General features: G+C 43.6%; 1 protein-coding gene across 3 annotated transcripts in view; it reads right to left on the bottom strand.

Annotated features, from left to right (window-relative positions):
* Positions 1–27,986, bottom strand: part of LOC147663636 (zinc finger protein 10-like) — a 72,967-nt gene that overhangs the window by 32,481 nt on the left and 12,500 nt on the right. For 2 of the 3 annotated variants that reach the window (XM_086950313.1, XM_086950311.1), the window contains exons 3-7: positions 18,508–18,609; positions 15,564–15,665; positions 13,784–13,894; positions 10,172–10,261; positions 1,395–1,505 (exon numbers count right to left, since the gene is read on the bottom strand). In XM_086950313.1, coding sequence (XP_086806439.1) covers positions 1,395–1,505; positions 10,172–10,261; positions 13,784–13,894; positions 15,564–15,665; positions 18,508–18,609 — 516 coding nt within the window. The remainder of the gene's footprint in view (positions 1–1,394; positions 1,506–10,171; positions 10,262–13,783; positions 13,895–15,563; positions 15,666–18,507; positions 18,610–27,986) is intronic. The other variant, XM_086950312.1, reaches the window with a different exon arrangement.

Genomic DNA, 27,986 nt, shown 5'->3' with positions numbered 1-27,986 from the left:
AATTATTCCTCCCAGCAGTTATCAATATTTATATTATTCTTATTGTTGATGCTGTTATTAGTCTTATCAACATTCTTAAAGAAAATATGCTAGATTCTAATTTTTAGAACTCATTTTTTAATATTATTTGTATTTTCTTGCTTCGCGCGTACTGAGTATTCAAAGTACCCGAGGCGTACGGGTAGAAAATGGTGGTGGGGGGGGGGGGGGGGGGGGGGGGGGGCGGCAGGATGCAGGGGTGATGGGCGGAAGACAATGATGTGGTGTCAAGGAGGCGAGAGGCGCGGGGTTGGATAGAGCGAAGAGTTCAAGTAAGGACTTTTGGAAATAAGAAGATAAGAGAAAGTCGTAATGAAGGGTGGAAACGACAAAGAGCTCTGGTCCAATCTGTTTGTGTACTCTGTGTGAAGGAAACGTGCAGGGTGAGCTGTTATCCAGGACAGTCCCATGATTACCAAAACCATCCCACCAAATGTCAAAATAATAAGAAAATAAGAGAAAGTCGTAATGAAGGGTGGAAACGGCAAAGAGCTCTGGTCAAATCGGTTTGTGTACTCTGTGTGAAGGAAACGTGCAGGGTGAGCCAGTATCCAGGACAGTCCCACGTTTACCCCAACCATCCCAGCAAATGTCAGTAAATTAGAACTGAGCGGGAGCCGACTGGACTCGGATGGAGGCACATTTTCAAATATTCTAGTACAGGGTACATGACTAGTTTGAAGTCCCTTAGTAGAAGGTAATTTAGTTAAAATACAATTAAAAGATGGTGATTAAGTTATTCATTGTGCAGCTTATTGTCGACGTCTTCACCTAAAATCGACTTCCTAGTGTGAATGCAACTAACGAAAACGCGAGTAGGGAGAAGGCAGCAGAGCATGAAATGACTGGGCGAGAAGGGAGGGGGGATTGCGAGGAGCCAAGGACCCAGAAGGGGGAGGAGGGAAATGCGAGCAGACTTTAAAGGGATGGGCTAAAAGGGAGGGGGGGAATACACGGAGCACAGGAGGCTTAATGAACAAGAGGAATGCCATAGAGGTTTACTTGCAAGTCGGGTGGGGGGCGGGGGAGCGAGCAAGTGGGAGAGAGAGCATATGGGGATGGGGTGTGAGGCCAAGCGCGCGCCTGGCGAAGCGTCACGCTGCAGTACACAACATGCATTGGGAGCAATCCGCTTGTTCAAGAGTGTTTCCCCTGCAATAGTTCAGAGCTATAAATAGCTCGACCTAAAAAGCACTGTGCCAGAGTCTGCTTTGCAAACAAACAGTACCAGCAGGCTTCCAAGAGCCAGTATAACACACTAATAACAGGGCCAAGAAATGCCCTACTGGTTGACTAAGTTATAGTTTACAAATTTTACTCATGAAGTTGTAAGCAGCATAGAATAGGTTACATACCTGCAGGTCTGGATACACTCTCTCTGCTTGTATAGTTCTGGATGCCAAGGTCATATGTCTCTCCTTCTTCATTGATACCGATTGATGAAACTGCTGCGGTAACGTCAAGCCCTGTTATGAAAACATTGATTTAAGTATACATTTATTTACAAGCAGATAGAATCCCAACACAGTGCTCCACATGGACCACTCTGAATAAACAGGTTAGCAGCCCTCAGCTAATAAGCTCACACAGTTAAGTCTGTACTAGTTTCATTAGCGAGCCAGCCAGCTTTGCAATGAAACTGGGTGGAGGGATAGAAAATAATTACTACCAATAAGGAAACTTCCCACTCACATCTTAAAAAGAAGCATTACTTAATACAACCAAATTCCGAATAGTACAAATAAAGATAGTCCAAGAACACTTTGAAGCAGAACTAAAATCCTAAAATGATTTACTAAAACATTGTAGTCTTTATAATGCTGTCATCGAAAACCTTGGGCTCTGAGTCTTCCAACAAAACCTTGATTACAGTCTCTGGTCATAACATTAACGTGTATTTGTAAAGCACACGTTCACCCAGAAAGGTTATCTTGGCGCTGAATTACAGATGTTCATTGTTAACCAACTCAATGGTACTCATTTTATGGACCTCAGAAGGATGAAAGGCTGAGTTGACCCGCTGGGATCTGAACCTGTGACCATGAGGACGAACTAGTCCATTAAGCCACCAGGTCCGGTCAGTGGAAGAAAGGTGCAAGGTAACATTCTAACGGTGTATCCAGTATGGTGGGATATGTCTGCTTTTATCGTGGACTCTCAGTGCCCAATAGGTTTGAAGACAGGCAGCTGAGAATGCCACAAATGTTTTCAAGCATCTGAAAACCCCCACTCAAAAGTGAACTCTACTTCCCACCCAAAAGAAAATATGGCTTAATGATGTCCAAACTGTTTAGTCCAAAGTCAAAGTCCCATTGTACACTTTACTGGTACACTGGGGCTATTTGGTCGGTGGTGAGGGGCAATGAATATAGATCAGAAGCAGACCAGTTACTGCTCAACTGCCCTCCAAAGTAACAACACAAACAGGGAGGCTATTGCTGACGGAAAAAGTTTGGTACTCGCGAAAGGTACCCGTCAAAGATCCATATCACTTGACCAACTGATCGAAATATTAGGACCGGACAAATGCTTTGCACATACTGGGTTGATTCTGACTGGGGTTTAGGATCTGAGTCCAATCACCCTTTTAAAGGTGATGCCTCTGGAAACCTATATTTTTATTCCCTCTAGGGAATCCATGGCTAGAAGTTGGAGGTGGGGAGCAATGACTGATCAAAATTTTGCATAACATTCTGGTATTTATTTGCTGCTGGTTCAGGATCAGTGAAGTACAAGTGGAGTGTCGCAGACAAAAAATACATAGTGTGCACTGTAGGATTTAGCCATGGTGAATGCCAAGGTGATCACTGCCAGCTTCCAAAGATGAGGGTAGGCAAATATGAATCGACAACACTACCTACTACGAAGCGATGGTAACAGGGTAAGTGACACTTTCCATTCGCAGCTTGTGTGGCTGTAGGTACACATGCTTTGCAAATACTGTACCGCAGTTCCTCCCCCGAGGGGTGACCAGCGATTGGATGATGCAGATGTTCTCAGCACTGCCTGGCCAACCGAAGCCTCTTGGCGGGCTCTAATGTTCACACAGTCGCAGTGGTAAGTGAATGTGTGTAGTGTTGACCCATGTAGCAGCCTTACAAATGTCTTCTAAAGGTATGTGGTCTAGAAACGTCACAGTGACTCCCTTCTTGCAAGTGGAATGTGCTCTAGGCAGTACATAGGGTGTAAGCGTGGCCTCAGCATAGCATGTCTGCAACCATTTAACAACCCATCTGGCAATGGCTGCCTTGGATATGAGGATTCGAGTGTGAGGTGGACCGATTTGGTCTTGTCAATGTAATACGAGTGCCTTCTCAATATCCAAAATGTGTATTGCTTTTTCGGCCTCCGAATCTGGGTGTAAAGAAATGATGGGCAACTCAGCAGTCTGGTTAAGGAGGAAAGGGGGAAACATTTTGGAGAGGAATTTTGGGTTGATTTTTAAGACAACCCTAGCTTGCTGAACTTAAATGAATGATTCCTCTACAGTCAAAGTCTCCAAATTACCTGGTCTCAGAGATATGACAGCAATCAGAAAGGCAGTGGTTCGAAAAAGGGTGATCACTACATTGAGGTCCCAAGCAGGGGCGTTAGGCATCTCTGAAGGAATGGCTCTCATAAGGCGCACCTTGAAGATCTTCAGAACAGGAATCCTAGAGGGAGAAGCGCTCCTGTTATGCATATATGCTGCAACCGGGGGTAGGTGTAGCTGAATGCAAATGCAATAGTTAACAGATGATCTCCTGCACTTTGAGGGGATGTATAGGTCTACCAATGCAGTAGTGGCGGCCAAATATTTTCCACATAGCTGACTAACAGGCACGAGTGGTAGGTTTATGGGCCTCACACAGTATTTGCATACACTCTTCAGGCCTTGAAAAATTATAAAAATCTTATTAGACCTGCAAGTTGAGCGACTTGAATAGTCTATTTGAGCTAAATGTAATGCACTTGACCCATAAACTGGTCTCAAATTGTGTGATCTTAGACAGATCTTTTATTTCAGTTAATCATTTCTTTCTTCCATTATCACATGTGAAAGCACCTTCAAATATGGGAGTTCAAAACTCTTTTGTTTGATTTCATAGATAAAAATATTGCTGTATGTATAACAATGACCCCTGACTTCCTACGCTCACTTTTAATGAATATATTATTACACCATGATATGGTAGCGCACTGTCCTTTCAGACAGCACATTTACATTGAAATGGCCACAAACCTTCCCACTGACAAGCAGTTTTACTTATAAATAGTGCGCTACTCGACAAAAAAAGTGCTTCAACACCCCATCAGGGGTAACAAGCGCTATATTAATGCAGGGGAGAGGAGTTGGCCTAACGGCTAGGGCGTTCGGCCTCGGACCTGGGGAACTGGTTTCGAGTCTCGGTAACAACGCTGAACATCCTGTGATTCTGGGCAAATCACTTAATCTCCCCGTGCCTAACAAAAAATGAATGTGTGTCCTCATGTAACATAACTGGTGCCATGTAAAGTGCTCTGATACCCGATTCGGTTGCGGGTCAAGTTCGCGCTATATAAAACTCTGCAAAAAAAACAACATAAAAAACCTTTTCTATCCCTCCGCTATCCTTCTGAATCCAAATAACTGACTAATCTTTCCACCCCTGGATTGGATTGGATATGGTTTTTGTATAGCACGATAGCTACCCGCAGGCATCCTAGCGCTTAGCCAAATACAGGTGTGTGGGGCAGGTTAATTTTATCTGCTGAAGAGAAAGGTTTTTAGTTTTTTCCGAAAGTGCAGAAGGTTGGGTTCTGAACAAATAGAGATTGGGAGGGAGTTCCAGAGCCTTGCTGCGTTTGTTGAGAACATTCTTCCTCCACTCCTTTCTCTTTTGAACCTGGGTCTGAAGACTTGAAAGGTAGGAGTCGACCTAAGCCGTCTGTTGGGGTGGTAGGGGGTAATCAGGGTGTGGTTTAGGATTGCTCCTTTCCTCCAGTAGGCACGGTGGGCAATGCACATGCTTTTAAAATTGATCCTGTCTTTTACTGGCAGCCAGTGGAGGGCTTTTAGTTCAGATTTCACTGATAGGCGGCGGGGAATGCGCAGAAGTGTGCGGGCAGCGCAGTTTTGAATCACCTGGAGTTTTTTCAAGGTTGATTCAGGGGCGCCTAGATAAAGGGCGTTTCCAAAATCCAGCCGGGAGAGGATTAGGCCCTGGACCATGATCTGTCTGGCCTTGTGGGGGAGAAGCGGTAGGATTTTTCGGATGAGTCTTATAATGCCCATGCAGGTGGCAGATAATTTGGTGTACTGGTGTCCGAAGGATAATGTGCTGTCTAGCCATATTCCTAAGCTCTTGATGGTGTTCCTGGCTGGGGGTGCTGGGCCTAGATCTGGTGGCCCCAGAGACTCAAGGGATTTTTGAGGGGAGTTACCCAGTACCATTAGCTCTGTTTTGTCGCTGTTTAGTTTCAGGTAAGACTGGCTCATCCAGGTACTTACTGCTTCCATGCAACCTCTGAGATCATTAGGACATGAAGAGGGATGATTTAGGGTAACCACCAGTTGCTTGTCATCCGCGTAGGACACGACTTGGACGCCGAAAGGGCAAATTATTTCTGCGAGGGGGTGCATGTATATGTTAAACAGTGTGGGGCTCAGGGACGAACCCTGGAGAACCCCACAACTGAGTGGTTTACTGGGCGAGGTGGCATCGCCTTAGCAGACTCGGAATGAGCGCTCTGAAAGAAATGATCGTAGCCAGGCTGCCGCTGTAGATGTTATCCCTAGTTCTGCGATTCTGTGAAGCAAGATGTCATGATTCACAGTGTCGAAGGCGGCACTGAGGTCCAATAAGATAATGGCCGCAGTGCCGCCCTGATCCACGATCATTCTTGCTCCTTCTGTTACCGCTAGTAAAGCGGTTTCTGTTCCATGCATGGGGCGGAACCCAGTTTGAGAGGAGTCCAGTAATTTATTTGCTTCCAGGAATTCTGTGAGGGATTGGTTGACGTGCTTTTCCGCGATTTTGGATATCCAAGGTAGCAGGGAGATTGGGCGGTAATTTCCCGGGTTCATCTGATCTAAGTTGGTTTTTTTTCAGGAGGGCCTTGACTGTGGCCTGCTTCCATTTTGGGGGGGCGAGTCCTGAGGAATTGTTAATTAAGTTCAGAATGGTGGGCAGGATGGTAGGGGTGATTGTTCTGAGAAACGGAGCTGGGGCTGGGTCGCTGGGAAATCCGGACTTTACCTGGAGTATTATGGTTTCCAAGCTGGTGGACTCCAGTGGTGGAAAGTTTTCTAGGGTGGTAAGTGGAGGTGGACTGATATCCTTTTGTTCTATTTTGGGGTGAGGGGGAAGGGGGAAGGATGAGTAGATTGTGGCTATTTTGTTGAAGAAGTAGTCTGCCTGTTCATTGCAGCGAGTTTGAGCAGTAAGAGGATCTGGAGGTTTATCGGGAAGTTTGAGCAGGCTCTTCGCGATTTGATATATTTCCTTAGGTTTAGATGCTACTTCGTTAATTTTGTTTTCGTAGAAGGTAGCTTGAGCTTTTTTTATGTCATTTTTATAGATTTTTATGGCGGCCCGATATTCATTTTTGCTGGTTTGTGAATAATCGATGCGCCATTTCCGTTCCAATCTTTTGCATTCTTTTTTAAGAATGCGCAGGTCCTGTGAGTACCAAGGAGCGTTTTTTGGTCTCTGTTTGGCTTTGATGTCCTTAAATGGGATAGTAAGATCTAAGGAGGTGGTGATCCAGTTGTTGAAGTTGTCATTATTGATAATCGGATCGGATTTGTTTACTGGGACAGAGGCTTCCAGAGTGGTTGTCCACAGGTTGGTGTTAAGTTGTGACCATTTGCGGTCCCTGCAGGAGGCGGTGGAAGGTTTAGGACGTGATCCGAACGGCGCCCAGGTAAATGGGATCAAAAAATGGTCCGTCCATGGGAGGGGAATGGGTGGACTAACTGTGAAATGGGTACAGTTAGTAAAGATTGGGTCCAAGAGGTGACCTTTGTCGTGGGTGGGTTGCAGCACTCGCTGGGAGAGTTCTAGTGCCTCCAGATTGTTGCGTAGTTCAGCTGCAGCCCAATCTAGGGTGTCATCTGGGTGCACATTCAGGTCGCCTAATAAGGTGTAATTAGGTGAGGAGCAGACACAATTGGCTACCTCCAGTGCGAGTTGGTTTATAAAGTTAGTCGGAGTGCCCGGTGACCGGTAGATAAGCGTCCCCGAGAATGTGCATGTGGGGGAGAAGTCCAGCGAGAAAGTAAGGTGTTCGCAGCTGGATAGGGTAGTTGGAGAGGAGCGGCAGGTGTAGCAATTCTTGTAAATGATGGCTATGCCGCCGCCTTTTCCAGATGAACGGTCGGCTCGAAGTATTTGGTATCCTGCGGGGAGAGCTTGAATGACATTGGGGTCAGATTCAGATTGTAGCCATGTTTCCGTGAGAAAAATGGCATTGGGTTCTTTGTCGGAGATTAACAGAGATATTTCTGCAGTATGTTTAGGGAGAGACCTGCAGTTCAGCAGGAATATAAGGTATGAGGGGAGGGGGGGTGTTTTTGGACAACTTTGATACGTGCACTGTGGGCAGCAGAAGAGTTTTGAGGTCGGATTCCAGGACGCAAGGCATTGGTCGTTGATGGGGCCTCGTAGTTGATGTAAAGTGCTGGAAGAGTAATGGATGGATTTATTTTGGCCAGCGGTCGTGGCACCTGGTCCCGGACGGTCGCGGATGGGCGCAGACGGGCTTGCCTTTGGCGCCCGTCCGCTGCGCCTCCCGGGTAGGGTGATCATTTTATAGTGGCGAGGGCGTGAGGGTGGGAGGGGCCTAGCCCTGGTCAATTATCTCGTATTCCTCACCCAAGATGGCGGACCCGGAAATACTAGTTCAGCAGGTGAGCCGAGGCTCAATCAAGTTCTCGCGGGGGCAGGATCCGCTCTCACTTCAGCGGCAACTGAATGTAAGTGGCGATTTGATTTTAATATTTTAAAAATGCAGTTTCTCCAAATAAATTACTTTCATATTTCACTATACTAATGCAACACTAATCCTTCTTGGGTTCCGGAGTAGCGTGCTTATCGCCGAAAAGGCGCTTTGACGCCTCGTCCGGGGTAGTAAGCGCTATATAAATGCAATTACAAAACAATATAGCGTACAAACAATAATGTGTGGGAATGGAGTTTCAGCACATATTTAATATTTGCACGTCACCAAGTAACACGTTTGATTTGTTTCGCTCCTATTAAAATCTTTGCTTCCATCAACACTTCAAAATTTTTAAAAAGGGCTTTCTTAACTACCAAAATAGATTTTGAAATATCTGCACAGTTCATTTACAAACTATTTTAAATCTTGTTAGAAAAAATTACATCCGACAGCCTTTCACTTTACACACTGCCCCAGCACGATTGCTAGACAGTTCGCTTTACTTTTCTTTCTCCGACTTTAAAGTTAAGAGGATTTTGTAAATACCAATCCCCAGGATAAAAAAAGCAGCAATTTGTAAGTAGACATGAACCCGTCTCTCAGCACAGCAAATGTGACAAGATTTAAAAGCATCTTTATTGCTCCTTCATTCACTTTCAGAACACCTTTTTTTGTCAGAAGCTCTTGCGCCACAACGGACCAGTAGGCCTTAACAGAGCTGGAGTACAAAGAAATACCAATCAGTGCCAAAGGAAACATCATATGGTGAGGAAAAGGAGTTTTGACTAATATTGTAGCCACAGTCACTTGTTTTTGAAGAGTACAAAGGCCTATATTGGGCTCCTTGACTCAAACTCGCAACGTGTAAGCAGCGATTTAACCCAATCAGCTCATTTGGACGCTTTTAAACATTGTGACACAGATTTGTTTTTACCTTCATTTGAGAATAAGTTACTGATGGCAGCCCTCAATAGGTTCAAAGGACAGGTAGTCCCAAAAAACCTAACAAGAATTGGGGTTGCCACCATTAAAAAGAACTTTTGATTTGAGGGGGGGGGGGGGGTATTGCAGGATGTCCCACAACCAAAGGATTCTATGGAATGTCAGCTTTCCAGTGCGGTCTGTAGTCAGCAAGAAAAACCTGCTGCCAGTGCCCAACCCGCTGGAGACCACCACTCCCCAGATGTGCAATGTCTTCGGATGTAAGCTTGCAGGCCCAGAAGTGGAGGCGTAAAGGCTCCCGAGCGATGTACTGCCTGTAAGATTGCAGGCCCAGAAGTGGAAGCTTAAAGGCTCAAGAACGATGTCCTGCCTATGTCAATCACATTTTAAGGTAGGACTTCCTGTTTTTGGCTCACTGTCTTCCACTTACAGGTCTACGAGGATTCACCTAAACATTACATTCAAATAGTAATTCCTGCATTTATACAATATGAATATATTTTCTTATGGCGTGAGCTCATAGGTCTGGAAGCTACAGGCTCCAGAAAAGAGATGCCTCCTATACTGGTGACGTTTAGGCTGGGACTTGAGGCTTCAGGGATCACAGATTTACAGCATTAAAGGAAAATATCTGTTACAACAACTACACGCCGCATTCAGCAATGTGACTCCAGCTATCACCTAGGATGGCCATTTTAGGAGGAATGCATGCGTTTACATCCTTTTTTTCATAGCTAATAGCTTGAAGCGCATGAAAAATGAAGCGTGGTATCTGTCCAGCTACATTTAGGCTACGAGGCTCATTTGAATCGCACAGGTTTTATTTTTATAATTGAAGTATGTGAATACCGACTTTGTATTGCTTTGTGCATTACTCTAATTATAAACCACTTAAACCCACCACAACCATGCGAGCAGAAGGTAGCCCAGCGCATGTTCACCCAATCCACCATGATGGTCTCCAGCCAACCAATCCACCAGGAGCGCCACACACCTGCTCCTTTCCCAGGGGCTTGTTTCTTTCTACGTTTCTCACATGCAAGTCTCATTTGCCCTGGTCCCACATTTCCTGTCCCTCTAGATCTTACAAAAGTAAAGGCTTGGATAGCAGTTAAGTCTCAAGTGTCTCAGAAAATCTGTTGTTCGGGTTTCAAATTCTTCATACAAATCTGTCTGTTACAGTTTGTGAAGCACACCAAAATCACTCAGTGTGTGGAGGAAAAATTGAATATTTATTCCCATTCTTTCAATCTTGGTATTTGTCAACTGTGAAATGTTTGGAGTCTACCTGAGTCGAGACACGCCACGCTTTCTTCTTTTTCCGCACAACAATAATCCCCCAAACTTCCATCTGCTTCAATGATCTGAAACGGAACTCCTGTTGCACAAAAGATAACAGCTGCTTTATTGCAAACAGTATTTCGGTGCTAGCAATAGAACACGGACTTATAAAATGAGGTTCCAATACAGATGTGGATATATGGGAGAAGGTCTCCCTGCTGTACATTATAAAGATATTGCAAGTCACCAAGGAGGTCCATTGCCATATGGAAGGCAGATGGCTGTGTTCCTTTATACGGTCAAGGGACTCCAAAGTGACTGCAATATCCTGTTAAAGAACAGCAGCATGCATTGAATTCTTTATACTAGACGATCACCCTTCCCCCAAACGACTTCAACCCTTGGTGTCTTGCTTTTTATATGAGACAGTATGTTTGCAACATGAAGAATTAAATTAAAACTTGTAGTGCGAAATTAAACACATCCAAAAACAATTTGTTGCAAAAAGTTAAGTTTCATTTTAATCCGAAAAAATTCTGTAGCTTCGAATGTGTAGAAACATTCAGATTCCATCTTTCCTGAATGATCTATAGAATGGAAAAAATAAACACGCTTCCTTCAATATCTCCTTTCTGCTGATCAGGGTTTAGTTAAATAAAACATATCAGAAGAACGTAAGCCAGTTCTCGTTTTTGTTGTTCAACGTGCAGCTGTAATTATGTTCTGTGATGTGCCATTCACCTCGGCTGCTGGCTCTGGCAGGGGGCATTTTGACGTCAGAATTTTCAACTGCAATGGCTTGTCAAAAAGCCCACTAGATACCAGGGATATGCTTTTTGTGGTAGAAAAAAATGTAGGTGTTGGCAGGTTGCCCTAGTCCACCCCCAACTATCTTTCTACCTGTCTTGTGTGCAAGGCATCCCCACCCCCACAGCACAAAAGAGGGAATTTGGATGCTTATGTGATTAGTTTTGACATATGGCCCAGCAGAGCGGAGGTAAATCCAAAGTTCTTCTAATTTGCCATGCTCAATGGCTGGATTATTCTGGTCTGTGATTTGACGCCACCCTGGGAAACCTACCACACCCAGGAATTTCTAAAAATTGAACATAGAGTGATGGCCAGGTTGGTGTACCATGCATGGATCCCACAATGTCTTCTAACCCACAATGTCCTGCAAAATTCAACTTTTGCATCAAATCACTAATATTCCCCCCATTTCTGTATCCTAAACGTCTAGAAACTGTGGAGGCCCACATTTTTTACCACCTAGAGTTCCAACACTTCTGATAAAAATGCTACACCCACTAGTGTGGCTCAGCCGGCGCTTGCATAAGAAAAGGCCCCAAAACACAACATAGAGGCATTGACATTAGGGGTAGCTGTGGTATTGAGACCCAGGGTCAGCTGCCATTCAGGGAAATTTACCAAACCTGGGTGGTAAGAATTGTGTATATCCCTGCAGAATCCAGAACTTTCTCTCACAGAAATGTGAGAAAGATGCATGTTTTTGGCCAACGTTTGAAGAACACTGTGGATAAGAAAAGAGGGAGATCCATGCAAACCAGACTTCCCTGGGTGTCAAGTTTTTTAACTGTTTGGGTTTGGTAGGGTTCTCGGAGTGGCGGCAGAGCAGCTTTTCACATAACCAAACCGGGTTGTTTTCCTCCGAGATCGTTTGATGTCCCAACATTGAATTATGTGATGTTTTTTCTCATGCACGCTAGGGCTCAGCCACACAAGCGAGTACCGCTTTGAGTCGGAGACATGTGGGAACACAGAATAGCAGAATATTTGTTATTACCAACAAGATCTCTGAAATGTGGCTTCCAAATATAAGCAAGTGTGCGAAAATGAATATATTTTGCAAAATGCCCTCTGAATCACCATAGTATGTGTAACCCCAAAATCAGAGGTGTACAAATAATCACGGTTCCTAAGTTCAGTATTTTGAGAACAATTCAGAAATATATATGTTTTCTTCGTACGGATTTTTCATAGGTTAGGTTTTACCATAGGACTTACTGCATGGTCGGTACATGATGAAAAATCATTATAAGTTGCAGCTCAGTTGTTGGCTCTGCTTATCGTCTGTTTTTAGAAAACCTACCAACCCTATACATCCTTGCAACCAGTAGGGTCTGATGGACGTAGCCATATACTGCTTTTTGTATCTAAGCTATCGTACCAAGAAATTACAGATGAAAGTTAAATGCATTTGTTCTCAAGTGCCTAACGGGTTTACACACTTGGGGCCTGATTCACAAAAGGTAAATTGTACAATTGTTGTAGTAACTTCACTACTTTTTTGTAGTCACAAAATATGAGTGTAATTTTACTTTTAGTAATTTTACTAGTAGTACAATTACACTCATAAAATTAGTAGCAGTAAAATTGAACTTGTAGTTTGTGAATACCAAAACAGTAGTAAAGTTAGGTAAACTTACACTTGTGTACGTTTACTATTGCTGTAGTAAATTTTCGACTGTTTTGGTATTCACAAACTACATGTAATTTTACTACCAGTACCTTTCCTGGTAGTAAAATTACACTTGTAAAATTAGTAATAGTAAAATTACAATATTTGATTGTAAATACCAAAACAGTAGTAAGGTTACTACAGCAAGAGTAAGTCCTGTATTGCTCACAGCTTCTTCAGGTTTTACTTTGTTGACTCTAAAAGGAGTGCATGCAGTAATCGGTGTTTTTCAGCTATGGCCCTGGCTTTAGTCACCAGGCCTTGCTCTTCGAGCAACAGCTGCACTCCGAGGAGGCACAGATGATACTTTGCTGAGACAACCAAGGTACTCACTTGGCCCTTCACGGATATAGTTTTATCAAATAAACTTTAAATGTTTACACCATACTCTTCTGTGGGATCTGCGAAAGGCCTGCTGGGAAGGAGAGGTTTAAGTTCCTATTCCGATCCTATGAATGGGATCCAGCATCAATTTTTTCACTTCGATGAAGATGTCCCTATCGGCTGCAGGATCTTAAGAAAGATTAAACACCATGTGGATGTCATTCCTCAGCACGATTATAATATGTTAGTTATCTGACATCTTCAACGACTCCCTTAGCCCACCTCACATAATCCTGTTGCTCAGGGAAACAAGGCAGCACGAGAATAACTGGATAACCTTTATCTGTTGCTAACGATACAGAGGATTGCATGTTGATTAGAACGGACTTAGTTCCTATTAAATCCAGGCAGCTAATTCCCGAACGTTTTGTGAGTTGTACGCAATTCTAAAATTGTAATGTGCTACTTTTACAAGAAGCAATAACAAAAAAAGAAAAAGTACATTTGAAAACAGGTCGAGAATTGTTTGCATCCAATGGATTCACAGTGGCTTACTGATTAAGAGGGTAACCAAGTTATCCGAGACAGGAGCTGATGTAAATGGGTTATTTATAAAGTCATTAATAAGGTAAAAAAGTATGCAGCTACCTTCCTCAATTCTTTAACGACACAATATAGAAAACTCAACTGAGGTAGGAAACAGAGAGTGCAGGAAATATGCATCCCAGTGGGGGCAGCTGAACTTCTACGCCCGACACCCCTCAAAGAACACATATGTTCAGGTTATTCTGTTCCAATATGTAGTATTCCACTCACGTATTTTACTGGAGACGCTGCCTTCACTCTTGGGATCCAATCGATCAATGGAACTTAATTCTCCCTCTTTTTTAATGCTGATTGAGAAAACAGGTGCAGTAACTTTGGGCCCTGTAACAAAAACATGCACAAAATGTGATTAGTTTTGCTATTTTGTAAACAAAAACATTTAATAAGAGCAGTCCTTGCGAGAGAATGAGTTAAAGGTAAACCCTGATCATTCCTACAGAGGGACACAGAGAGGAATTAATCAGTCAAGAAAGTGGTGACCCTGAAGGAGCAAGCACTCGATCCCTAACTTCTAGTAGTTATTCTTAAGACGATACAAACAACAAACCTAATTTTGCCAATCCCTCCTGTAAATTTTGTAACATTAGTTACCACCATATATGGTTTGATTTGGCAATATATATTGCTATTTGAGTCTTTGAGATTAGGATTACAGTTCAACAAACAGAAATATTGCTTTCTCAATTTAGAGTCAACATTGGGAATCACTCACATTTTGAACCCAGGGGTTGTGCTTCACAGCATCTCTCAAGCGGCAAATAACCTATTCTGAACCGGGGAATATTATATGAGTTGGTGGAGATAAGTTCACTTCCAAATGGCTCATTCTCTGTATCATTGTGACCAGAACTGGCTGCTTTGTGAACATGATGTTCTAAAAATTCATGTGTTCGAAATACGCTAGACCACCATGCTACAACAAAGTAATGCTTGCCCAAAGGCGTGAAATGCGGCAACTATACCGTAATCTGGTACAAATATGGGGATATTGTTTTAACTAGAGATGTATCTTCAGTCTGTAAATATCACCTGAATTCTAGCAAATGAGGTCACTGCCATGCTGCACACACGAGCAAGCGTTTGGAAACCATTCTAGGTACCAAGGCATGCTAAACTGAGTGTCAAACAAGCGAAGAAGGAACTACTTGAATTCATTTGTACCATTGACAATTTCCTTAGGAGCATGGCACACCATATTTCTCTTGCTCATCTGTGATATTAAAGAAGGGACCAGACATGAACCAACTCAGCCTTCGCCCTGTTCCAATTCAAACATTCTTTCCTGGAGTGCTAGGATCAAAAAAAGCTGAAAACATGTTTCGGAGTTGCTGACGTTTGCTTACAGAGTGGAAATAGTTGAGGCCAGACTGCCCTTGAGACAGAATTTAAACTGACTCCCCATCTGTAGAGGTTTTAGAGGTACAGTGGATAATTACACAATGAACTGAAATATAGTGCAAAATAATTACCTATAACTAATTCCACTAATCACGATTTGATTTTGTTGAGTACTGTTCCTGAGATCTAACTGATATTAAACTAACTATATATGTTCACGGCTTGAAGGGAGAATTCAGATTTTTTGCGGTATAAAGGACCCGTAAAGTGCAGACTCTGTGACTGTACGACATGGATATTAGGGAACACTACTCCAGGGATTAATGGAAAATGTATTATTTTAACACTTCATTACTTCAAACTGCTTTCTGTAGGAAACAGAGAACTGAACCCTTCAGACACAATTATCAGGACACACTACTCTACTGTGGCGATGTGCACAGAGTGCCACACTTTTGACAGAGCTATTGTGACACACTATCCTTTCTCCGAGGAGAGCAGAGAGTGAAAATCTTCTCACATAGTTATCGGGACACACTATCCCTTTACAGCGGCATGCAAAGAATGTAACTTTTACAGAATCATTTAATGTTTAGTAGATGCTTCTCGAAGCTTAAACAGAAAAGACAAATATTCCCATAATTTTTCTAACCTGCACGGAGACCATCTTTGCTGTCCTTTTCCTCTGAACCCTGAGCATCCTTCAGACATTGGTTTACCTCGAAGGAAAGATCAGATTTAGCAGCCGCTTCTCCTGTTAAAGACAAATACAGGATTTTACTTTCAAACATAAAGTATCAACTTCTGAGGGGGGCACACAGAGGATAAACACATGTAGCATGGTGGACAGGAACCGCTGGCGCGTACATAAAGAGCATTACTAAAACTAGAATCCACTTAGTAATTCAGTCTATAAAAGGCACCGAATTTGAGAAGTTCATGGGATTGTGAGAGAACTTAACATTTAAATATTGTTTACTGAAGACCAAAGAGATTTAGTGTGTCCAACCTTCATTTAACGCTAAATGAATGGTTTGAAGTATACGAATCAGATGAGGACCCCCCGCACAACCCCCTTCCAAGTATGTCAACAAATTAACTCCTAGGAATACTTAAGAAGCCTTTCACCTGGATGTTGTCCTTACTGGCCCCAAAGTAAACTACAAGCCCGCTCTGGCTTGATTGGAAAAGGGATCATTCTGAAAATCTGACACGGTGTGAGCTTGTGATGAAAAGAATCCCAACAACATCCACATTGGCCAAATGTATGACACGTGCATGTGTGCTGGAGGGTATGTTCGCGCAATGGTGTGGCTCTGCTCATGGCCACACTTGAGTCTATTTACTGAATGTATAATCCTGCAGATCTACACAATATATATTTCAAATCATAGTGACATTTCTTTTAGGACTCTTAGGGGAGTAAAACACACTGTCCCTTTTTACACAGGTACTTCTAACCCGTTTGTTTGTTGCCATATCCTGCCCCTCATTGGGGTTTCCTATATGGATTATAGTGAAAATTCCTATAGTGTTATTGTCATTTCCCCTGTATTCCTCAAATCTTCATATGAAAACCACATTTTTGTGTTTTATTTCCTGTGCTGAAGGATATTTTAGGCTTGACTGAAGGTAATGGTTTCTAACACCGCATTGTGGAAGATTAAGTCATGACTTTCTAGATACTGGTTACTAACTGGGGCTATTGTGTTCATTCCTGACTGGGACCATGGACCTTTACCTCTGACTGGGACACTGGGGTTAACTACTGACTGGTGTTAATCATGAACTAGACCCTTGGTTGTAATTACTGACTGACACCCCTTGTGTTAATTACCGACTGGGACCACAGGTGTTAATTATTGACCGGGACAATCTATGATAATTACTGACTTCCATGCCAAGTAGAAGCAGGCAATAACTTGTTTGCCTCCTTCATCTGGTGTCGGACAACTGGAAGATGTTCCCTCTCTTGCTCCCATGTGGCACAAAGACACATAGTATAGGGTAAGTCTTGTGTTACTGATACATGCGTGTGTGGTGAGACTTTATGGAAACCCCCCCTCTCACCGGAATGAGGCATTTTACCACAGTTTGCAGCGGCCCACGCATCTGCACATGATAATTATCCTAAAGGTAACAATGATAGTAACCATTTTGTGAGTGTTTTATATTTTTCTATACAGGAAATCCCAATGAATATGAATGATATGAACGAGTATCAAGTGTATGTTTTGTGTTTATTCATTCACCTACAAGTACATAACTAAATGTTATACTAACGAGGCAAGGCAACATGGATCTTTTCAGTCCTGATGAAGGCCAACTGACCCACACAGCTATCTATACAGACTGAAACATGCCGACGATAAAAACAGGATAGTTGGATAACTGTGTCTCACAACCATCTGCTCTCCTGAAGGTTTTTAATCTTGCCAGAGCAACCACTAATGAACTACTTCTTAGGCTACTCTAGTCAAATCTACTCTGCGACTGAATATATCTATTCCTATCACCAATATAAAAACAAGAGATCCTACTTGTTTGGTAGAGCCCATCCAGACACAATAATGTTGTGGATGAACTTAGGCCTGGTGATGAAGCATATCACAAAAATGTAGCTGAGGGCTCTTTTGTCCCTCCACAAGTGATCCTAGCATACATCAAATAAAGGTGTAGTATCACAAGAGTTATGACTGGTCTTGCTTTACCTTGTGTGTAGTTGTATTATAAGTTGGGAGAAAGTATAAGTGAGAATATTTCACTTCTCACGTTTTGTGTGTAGGAATTACTGACTAGGACCATTGCTGTTAATTTCTGACTGGACCCTTGATTTTAATTACCAACTTGGACCTTTTAGTTAATTACTACTGGGAACTATTGGTGTGAGGTTGGGGACGTGAGAAGGGTTACTGTTTCTCAGCTGGTCCAAGTAGCCATGGGTATCTATGGGCATATTGCGCTCCTGGTATAGCCATGAATGTATTATCAGAGACAGTGCGAATGTTTGAGAAGTGGGGTGTGCGTGTGTGTGAGAGAGAGCGTGTCTGTAGACATTGTGTATCTATCTGGACCTGGGCATAAATTATACAAATATAATATGTACTGTATTTTATATGTTTGCTTTCAATATCGAAAAATGTAAGATTGTGGTTTTGTTCACTATGCCTAACACTTTTTGGATTTAAATTTTTTTTAATCATTTGACTGGGCAATGCCTACTGTACGGAGAGGAACTGCAAACTTTAGTAGGGATCTTTCAGAATTCTTCAGAAGTAGATAGGATTGTGCACAGATTAACAGCCAGCCTAAACGCAAGACTCAGCGGGAACTAGGTTGTACATAAATGCACACATGGGAGAGAAGAATGGAGGTCTGCTGTGTAGGTGAGGGAGAGGTGAATCAGAACTTGAAAAATATTGGCTCACAAAATATTGATCATAAAAGCTGTGTATACAGTGTTGCCAAAATATATTCACAATGAAGTACTTCACAGTTCGAAACCACCCACGAACTGGCATTTCCCACATGAGTTCAAAACAATACAAACTGCTTCTCTGATGTGCCAGTAGTTCATCCTTGTCACTTCTACTCACTTGAGATAGAGGTAATAGTGCCTTTTATCTCAATGTCCTGAAAACTCTGGTCTTCCTTTTTTTTAGGTCTTAACGAAAAGACAGAGGTGGCAATCAGAGGTCCTATCACATAAAGAGAAACAGAACAAAATGACCACGTTATTGTAAAAATACAGTAATTATGTTTGTGCTGAGCAAAATTAAACAGCTGAACTCAACATAGGCCCATATTCTGAGTTCCTCTGGAATTCAGGTACAGTAATCCGGCACCTAAGATTATAAATACCACAGAATTTGTAATTACAGGATGTAGAATTACCTTTGCCTATTCTCTGAGGGAGAACTGTGCGGAAGGATCTCCAATGAAAGGGGATGTGCTTCGCCTTTTAGTGGGGATGGGGAAGGAGGAGTTGGAAAGAAGAAACTATGCTGAAGAACCTCCTGTGAGGATGGTGTACGTTTCTTCCGCTCTGAAGGAAGACATGCGAAAGGGCCTTCTTCAGGAGAGACTGTGTTTTTCGTCTGCTTAAAGGGGAGCTAGGTCAATGGATCTTTAACATGACCCTTTTTCTAGGCTCAGAGGATATTTTTCTGTAGGATGAGAGGTTTTGAGCCCCGTCTCGGTACTGAGGGGAGATGTGCCATGGGACGTTCTGCTCAGAAGGAGGCTCAGCGGAGGGGATCCTAGGGGAAAGATTATGTTTTGCCTTTGATATGCAGGGCTGTGCAGAACAAAAGGTTACGATTTCCTCAGCTCCGTGATCACCGATTCAGGCTGCACAGAATTACTTTACAAGTTAGGAAGATATGCCCCTCACAGGTCTATGGCTTACTTTTTCCCCACCAACAAGTCAATAAATAGTTTCCCTTTGGGTTAACTCACAAACCCACTTTCATAAATATCCTGATTTCAATCATTCATCCAAGAATCTAGCTAATATCACCAAGATAAAACCTCACAAATTTTATAAAATCAGATGTTTTCTTTATTTGTAAAACTTTGTATTGGTTAAAAACAGTACATTTGTTCATTCATTTTTGTATGACTCAGATATACAACAAATACACAGCCCCACTATTCTTACAAACAATAAAAACCATAAATGGTTAAAATCAATTTAAACATTAATAGACACAACATTTATACAAAACGGGAGAATACAATTGATTCTGTCATTCAAAAACACCAATCACAAGTAAATCATAGATTGAACAAACCCCTTTTCAAATAAGGTTACTTAAACGTATTTCTTAATTCCAATCAATGTTTAGATGATCTAGTGTAGAATTTGCATCGACACGTTTTGGTGGATTCTTAAAGTTCTTCTTCAGGAAAAAAATAAACACCTCCCACCAACGTCACATTTAATTGGTGGCTGAAACATCCACCCTCCTTTGTCCCTGAAGGTCCTGTGCATATACATCTGGACCAGTACGATAAAACTGTAACCTTTTTCTCTATTTTCTTGTCGATTTTTCAGTGAGATTTACAGTCACAACCTCCGCCTGCTTCTGTGTGTAAGTTAAACTGCAGTTTAGAAAATGTGTGCAGTGGTTAAGGAGAATTGCAAGATAACGAAACCCCAGACATTCTTCTTAGAAAATGTAAGCAGTGGAGGGGCGTGGCTTGGACGCCGGAATAATGGCGGCTTAATCCTTTCCTCCTCCAAGCGGCTGTGAGCAATTGCCATACAAGGGCTGCGATCCGACTCCAACCCGGACCAAAACGGGTGCCTGGCCGTCGGAACGCCAGAACTACAAATGGGAGAAGTTTGGGCTTGATCCGTCGAGAGAAACGGGATTAAACGGACCGTTTTTCCCCTGACCGGAGGAAGTGCGTTTCACGCCGGAGCCCGCCTCCGGACACATCCACGCGGTCTCCCGGGGCCCCGGTCTCATCATGAGTCACTGATTGGAAGCGCCCGCCCGCATTGAAATGCAAGCTACAGCAACGGAATCGTGAGTAGAAGAACCTCACAGGAGTACGCTGTTGGTAACATGCTGCTGGCAAAACGTGCAGCTCGTGAAAATGCAGCGTAGGGTCTAATTAGCTAAAATGGCGGCTTCCCAGCATGTCTGCTACCGCGCTCGAGCCATCCAGGGCTCTAATGCAGTGTTGCCTCTGGTTGTACCCACGAGGAGCTGAACTCCACAATTACTCCGCCCACCATGCGCTCTACATTGAATTTAGCGCTTTAAGTAACTGAACACTTCCACTAATCTCAAGTCTGTCAGCGCCCACAATGCCTAGGTGGTGTATGACGGTGATTGAAGGTCTGAGCTGAAACGGCGTGAATTGGAATGATGCCTGAGATAGCTGTGAGATCAATATGGATGCCAAAAATCTCTGCCAAGAAATGTGTTAATGTATAAAACGACAGCGCGACTGAACCAGGGCGCCAAGTTCGCTCACCGGGGCAGCAGCGGGAGCCTAAGACGCTAGAAAAAGGCGTGAAAAGAGCGCGAAAACACCGGCACACAACAGCGCAGCATCTGAAAACCCAAAGCGCTCCAACAAATTGACGGCTGATCGTGGGGCTCAGCGAAGTAGTGTACCGCCCTCATAAGTAGTGTACTGCCCTCATAACATCATAGTGTTTACGGGCGTTCTTGGAAAACACAGTGCACGTCTGCATCTGATGACTTTTACACGTCCTCCCCCCCCCTCACTGCGGCACATTGATTGTCTGTGTGTACTACGGGTCGTACAACCACAGACTCTTTAACTCATTTATCTCCATGATGGCAGCCTGAATGGTACATCACCCTGCCGCGAAACGCATAAACTTCTCGTATGCAGGAAGTTGAGTAAAGTGAAGCCACGTGCGGCACTGGATAAAGAGCAAGGGTTTGCTGCTTCGAGTTGGGGACCTGACGTAAATAATTAATTTACTCTCTTAATTTCTATGCAGGTAAGTACTTAATCAATGATAACTCAATCAGAAGGAAAGAAAACAGAGTCCGTGGTGTTAGAGTTTCTAAGGGTTTTATTCCTCATAAAGGAATCAGGATATCATGTTCTGACCACCACAGGGGTGTCAGAAGGGATAGATGAGCGCGCTCTCGTTTATTGACAATACATAGCTTATATACTTGATTTACATCATAAGGTTCAATGTAAGAGGCGTAACAGCTGAGAGAAGACAAGATAACAGTATACACGTGGTACCAATACATCATCAAGAGGCGTAAACTAGGCGTGAACTAGGTGTGTGCTAGAAACGTCACTGATAGGTGACGCAAGTGGGTGGCACCAAGGGGTGGTGCTAACAGAATGTTGCAATGTCAGCAGAAAATCGGAAGCTTGGATGCGCCCGCAGCTGCATGACGTGTGATTGACGGGGTGCAGGGGTCTTGACATTTACACTGACGGAAAGAGACAGAAGTCTGGCATGTCAGATCAACTTGTACTTCTATCATATCTGATATCTGATGTTTAGGAACTATACTATCTGGGCGGAAAGGTCTCTAGGGTAGAGGCTATTCTATGCTAACTGTGGATGCGTGTATGAGCGCCTGAGTGTCTACATGTGAAGCGTGGGGGCACGGGGCCTTCCATGGAAGCATGGCAACGGAGGCTATGAATTACTTGCATTGAGACAGGTCGGCCCTTTTGGCTCTGCAGCGGGAGAGGATGTTTACAGGATCTAGTAGGCAGGAATGTATTCTCGGGGAGCGGAACAGATAACTCGAAGGTTATAGTCAGTCTTGGCAGAAAGCAGGCTTGAGCTGAGCGCGAGGGGCCGCGCTGAATGTAGGACAGAGTTCACGAGTACAGAGGTAGCCTGGGCAGAGTCAGGAGCCACAAAAGAGGTTCAGATGGCAGGAATTCAGGGCCTACTCTTGCTAGAGCAGGAAAAAGTGAAAAGTGTACTACAAAAAGACGGTGGCATAGCATACTTAGGAACGGACTACATAATCCATTCATGGTGCATCTGAAAGAGGACAAGTTGACGGTGGACGCAAATGTATTTGCGTCTTCATAGCTGGCACAGGAGGGAAGTTACATGCACTTTAAGCTGGTACATGGAGTCGGTGGGGTACGCGTTAGGGAACACAACATGGCCAAAATTTAATTTTCCTCAGACCCCGCAGCGTATTAGGTGCTTACCTACTTGTGGCTACCTACCTGTCTACTGTTGGTCTACTGCTGTAATTACCCTCACGAGCTGATATTCACAAGGAGCAGCTATAAAGAACATCTTTGAAAAGGGAGGGGCGTATACTCCGCAATCCAAACATACGTGGTCTCATCGCTACATGCCTGTAACCCCAAGACGCCTGTACAACCCATCGCCTAAGCATTCACAATATGGGAGAAAAGGAGAATGGTGCAGCTGCCAAACGCCTGAAATCTAACCCACCGACACCGATCAAAGGAAAAAAATGGAGGAAGCCGTCGAAACAATCTTGAGCAGGCTAGAAGAAGTCAGGGACTTGGCCAAATCTACCAAGGAAGAGGTTGTCGCTATCCGCCAAGACATTAAGGACATCAACTCGAGATTAACCGACACCGAGACAAGGATAAGCAAATTGGAAGACCTTGAAAATAAAACATGGGGAGCTGTCAAGAACCTTTCCTTGTGCTCTGACCATCTCGTGAGGAAGGTTGCAGAGTTGGAGGACAGAAACAGAAGAGGGAATATAAGAATTTTTGGTATGCCGGAGAAATCGGAGGAGAAACATGAGTCCTGCATACCCTTCCTCGAGGAGTGGTTCACGCAGGCCACAAATCTAACTTTCACTCAGCCACTGGAGTTTGACAGGGCGCATAGGGTGCCAGGGCGAATCTCAAAGGACCAAAAGGGCCCAAGAGCGATTGTGTGCAAACCACTAAGGTACCAGCACACAGAACAGATACTCACCTTGGCTCGTAAACACAACCACGTACTATGGAAAGGCCAAAAAATCTTCATCTCACAGGACTTCAGTAAGGAAACTATGGAGATCAGAAAAGCCTTCCTTGCAATGAGACCCCAACTAAAGTCACTTGGTCATCTGTATGGCTTTATCGGTCCAACTAAGTTTAGAGTGACGATACAAGGCATATCCCATGTGTTCTTAGATCCGCGAAAACTACGACAACTCCTGTTTGACCGTGGTGATGGCAGTATGGAAGTCTCCCCCCCAGATCAACAGGGAGCCTCTGCGTCTGGCCTCGGATAAACTCTGATTTTGAAATTTTGTTCTACCAATCTCATACTCCGGAACTCTTATAAAAGTGCCTATGTGAACTGGACCTGATATGCGGCTCTCTTGTCTTGGACTTGATGCCTGGTTGATGAGCATTAGTGGCCTTTGGACGGTAATGACACGGTAATGTACTCTGTACCCTTGGGCCCTATCTCAGCTATTCACCTGATGACAGATCTATATTGGAACGACCCCTTGAACTATCTGGTGAACCCTTAACCTGAAATATCTAGATTAGATAGATTAGATATCTAGATTAGAACTATTAGACCGATCCCTTGAACGTTCGGATGAACCTTCACCTTGAAACAAATATCATAAGCTGCCTCAGTATGGTTCTATCCTTGCTACCGCAACCACGACACCATACCTATGCTAATGTGATATGAAGATATGATAACATGCTACCATGATACTGTTCATGCCCCTTATGGGCCTTAAAGAGGCACTATGCCCTGCTGTACTGTTGACCTGTTGTTGACCCCGCTTACGATAATTCTTTGCAAGTACTGATATATTTGGTCCCGACACTGAACCCAAAGCAGTGCTTTAACTGTGTTTAATGTTCTGGCACCAGCGCTGTTTATTGTTTATTGTTTGTTGTTGCCTAACACATTTGGGCTAATTCCTCAGTATTAGGATTGCAGCCTGTAGAATCGTAATTAAGAGTAAGTTGCTTGGAGGCGGCCGATTGGTCGTCATTCCTGAGTCGCCATGTTCTGTTGTATCTACTATTGGGGAGGGAGGGGTGGGAAGTGGGTGAGGGAGGAGGGCGGTGGGAGGTTGGAAGGGAGGAAGGGAGGGGTTGTTTTGTTATTTCGTATATGGTTTTGCTTAATTCTGTCCGCCTTGCATACTAGCTTACATCCAATGTACCACATTATGTTCCGAAGCTTATACTCTGTACCTCTGTATACTGCATACTGTCCTAGCCCCACATCATGTGTGTCAAAAGATGCTGTCGACTCCTTAAGGGGTATGAGACTGCTTCCACGGCCTAGTCCTTATGTATACACATGTGTTATGAGACGATATTACTGGATGCATAGTTGATGGCTGCTGTTATAGACACTCCGATAGGAACGACAACTGTAACTAACCTTAAAATACTATCATTGAATGTAAAAGGACTCAACCAGCCAGTTAAACGCCAAAAGATACTTGACTATTTACGAAGACAGCATGGAGATATAGCCTTATTGCAAGAAACGAAACTGGAAGCGAAGCAATTCCACACACTACGCAATAAGTATTATACCGAAGTGATAGGCTCTGAGGCGATTTCAAAAAAGAATGGGGTGGTAATCCTAGTGGCTAAAAATGCGAATGTGGAAATAGTCTCTAGTGCATCAGATACGAAAGGCAGATGGGTCTCAGCGAGACTACTCAAGGATGACACTGACTTCTTTATCACGACTATCTATGCCCCAAATACACATGATCCGTCCTTCTGGGTAGGCTTAACGAAGCAGATAAACTCCATCCCCGACACAGCAGTCCATATTTTGGCGGGCGACTTCAACCTCCCACACGACCCAATACTAGATAGAGACTCTAAATGCGCCTTTCGCCCGGGGAAGGCCCATAAGGCATTCATGAAACTGTGCCATAGGTTTCATTTGGTGGACACGTGGCGCTTGATGCACCCTGATGGCAGAGATTACTCATTCTATTCCCCACCGCATGACTCATTCTCAAGAATCGACTATATACTCATATCTAATAATGCGGTGGCAAGAGTTGAGGACGCGGACATTGCTCCCAGATTAGTATCTGATCATTCCTGCGTCTCCCTTACATTGTCTAATATTAAACCGACCACCCGTCAATCTATGTGGCGATTCAATGACACCATTATCACTGACACAAAGCACAAAGAAACCCTTGACACTGCCATAAAAGACTTTTTGTTATTAAACAAGAGAGGGGACACTTCAGACACCACTCGATGGGATGCGTTGAAATCCACCATAAGGGGGGTTATTATAAAAATGTCGTCTGCAATTAATAAGAACCGCACTGCAGCCTTGTTAAAATTGGAGGAGGACATTGCAAAACTCCAGCACACATACTTGAGAAATAGAAACCCTGAGGTTCTTACTGAACTGTCCAACCAGAAATACACCTATAACAAACTTATTAGTGAAAAGGCGGGAATTTGGTTAGACAGGAGGAAGCGTTTCAAAATTTGTGACTCGAACAAAGCCGGGAAGGGATTAGCCGCTTATCTTAAATTTAAAATCCAAAAGAATACCATTGCATCCTTACTCGATGACAATGGGACTCCTAACTCTGACCCCACTAAGATTGCGAATATCTTCAAGGGCTTTTACGAGAAACTTTATGCTAAGAACATGCATGTAGACAGCGTAAAAATGGAGAAATACCTCTCCAACTGCACGCTCCCAACACCAACGGCTGCGGAAAGAGACTCCTTGAATGAACCAATCTCTGAATCGGAGGTTATTGGCGCGATCAAGTCTCTCAAAAAGGGGAAAGCCCCTGGGCCTGACGGCTATACAGCACAATTTTATAAGTCCTTTGGCCATATTCTCTCCACCCCTCTCCTAGAGGTCTTTCATGAAATCACCAATACAGGTAAAGTTAAGGGGACTATGGCAGAGGCTGTGATTGCGGTAATACCCAAGGAAGGCAAGGACCACAAACTCCCCAAAAACTACAGGCCTATCTCACTGATAAATTTAGATTGTAAGCTCCTAGCATCAATTCTAGCAAATCGCATTCAAAGAGTCCTGCCGTCTCTTATACATCCCTCGCAAGCCGGTTTTCTGAAGAACAGGCTCTCGAGCGACAATACGAGAATCCTGGCTCATGTCATTGAGAAGGCGAAACTCTTAGCTACGACCACCATCACCATCACACTAGACGCTGAAAAAGCGTTCGACAAAGTAGACTGGGGTTACTTAAATGCTGTACTACATAAATTTGACCTGGGTCCCACATTCACTAAATTAGTCATGTCCCTCTATGCCTGTCCCTCTGCTAGAGTACGAGCTGGTGGCGCTTTTTCCTCCCCATTTGGTCTAGAGCAGGGTACTAGACAGGGATGTCCATTGTCCCCGTCCTTATTCCTCCTGGCTATTGAGCCTTTTCTGTACTACATAAGGGAAAACCCTAACATCGCTGGAATCCGATTCACTGACTGTACAATTAAACTCACGGCTTATGCAGACGACGTGTTAGTCATGAGCGAACAAGCTGCTAAGGCTATCCCTCCGCTAATGTCCACAATAGATGACTTCTCAGCTGTTTCTGGATACTCCTTGAACAAGGATAAAACTGAGGTGAAGTCGTTGAATAATCTATGTGATAAAGCCATCCTGGGCGACTCCGGGCTTATCTGGCAGTCGAAGAGTTTTAAATATTTAGGCATGGAATTTGAAAAAGACTTGATATCCACCTTAAAAATTAATGAGGAGATGCTCTACAAGAAAATACAAAAACTGTTGGATGGGTGGTCCCCTAAATTCCTTTCGTGGTGGGGCAGGGCTGAAACACTAAAAATGATGATCAGTCCCTTGGTGAATTATATGGCATGTATGCTCCCCATGACCTTCACGGAGGACTTTTTACATAGGATTGAAAAACTGATCTCGGACTTCCTGTGGAAAGGTAAGAAGCCGAGAATTGCCATGAAAAAATTGCAACTTCCAAAGCTTAAAGGGGGATTAGGGTTGCCAAATTTCAGGAATTACCAGACCGCCTTTCTCTGTAAACAAGGAGCCTCCTGGTTTATCGAGGATCCTGTCTACACGCCCTTATGGATCAATATTGAAAAGTCCATTATGGGCAAAACCCCGCTATCTGCAGTCCTAACAATGGACCTCTCACATCTCACGAACTCTAAATACATCATGCTCAATACCAAGAGAGCCCTCCTGCGGTTAGATCGCGCTCATGCCAATGGTCAACGATTCCACAATTCCTCCTCTGCGTCCTTATGGCGTAACCCCTCCATTAAAATCAGTGGATCACCTATCGTATGGGACCACTGGTCCGATAAAGGTCTTAATGTGATCTCTGATCTGTACGAAAATAATATGCCATTGCCATTCTCGACTCTACAGGCCAGACACTCCCTGTTGCCGATAGACTTTTATGCCTTTTTAAAACTAAAATCGGCCCTATCCACTAAAACATTCAAACTAGTGAAGCCTTGGCTAAAAACTATGCTACCCCACTTTCAATCCACTGGACATTTTGTCTCTAAAATATACAAACTACTCGCGCCAACGGCCAGCAAATCAATGAAGCGCAATGAGTTGAAATGGGAATCAGAAACAAAC

The sequence above is a fragment of the Lissotriton vulgaris genome, unplaced genomic scaffold (genome assembly GCF_964263255.1).
Source record: "Lissotriton vulgaris unplaced genomic scaffold, aLisVul1.2 SCAFFOLD_1193, whole genome shotgun sequence".
NCBI classification, from domain to species: domain Eukaryota; kingdom Metazoa; phylum Chordata; class Amphibia; order Caudata; family Salamandridae; genus Lissotriton; species Lissotriton vulgaris.
Note: the sequence above shows the minus strand (reverse complement) of the source record. Positions and strands in the feature narration are given on the sequence as shown.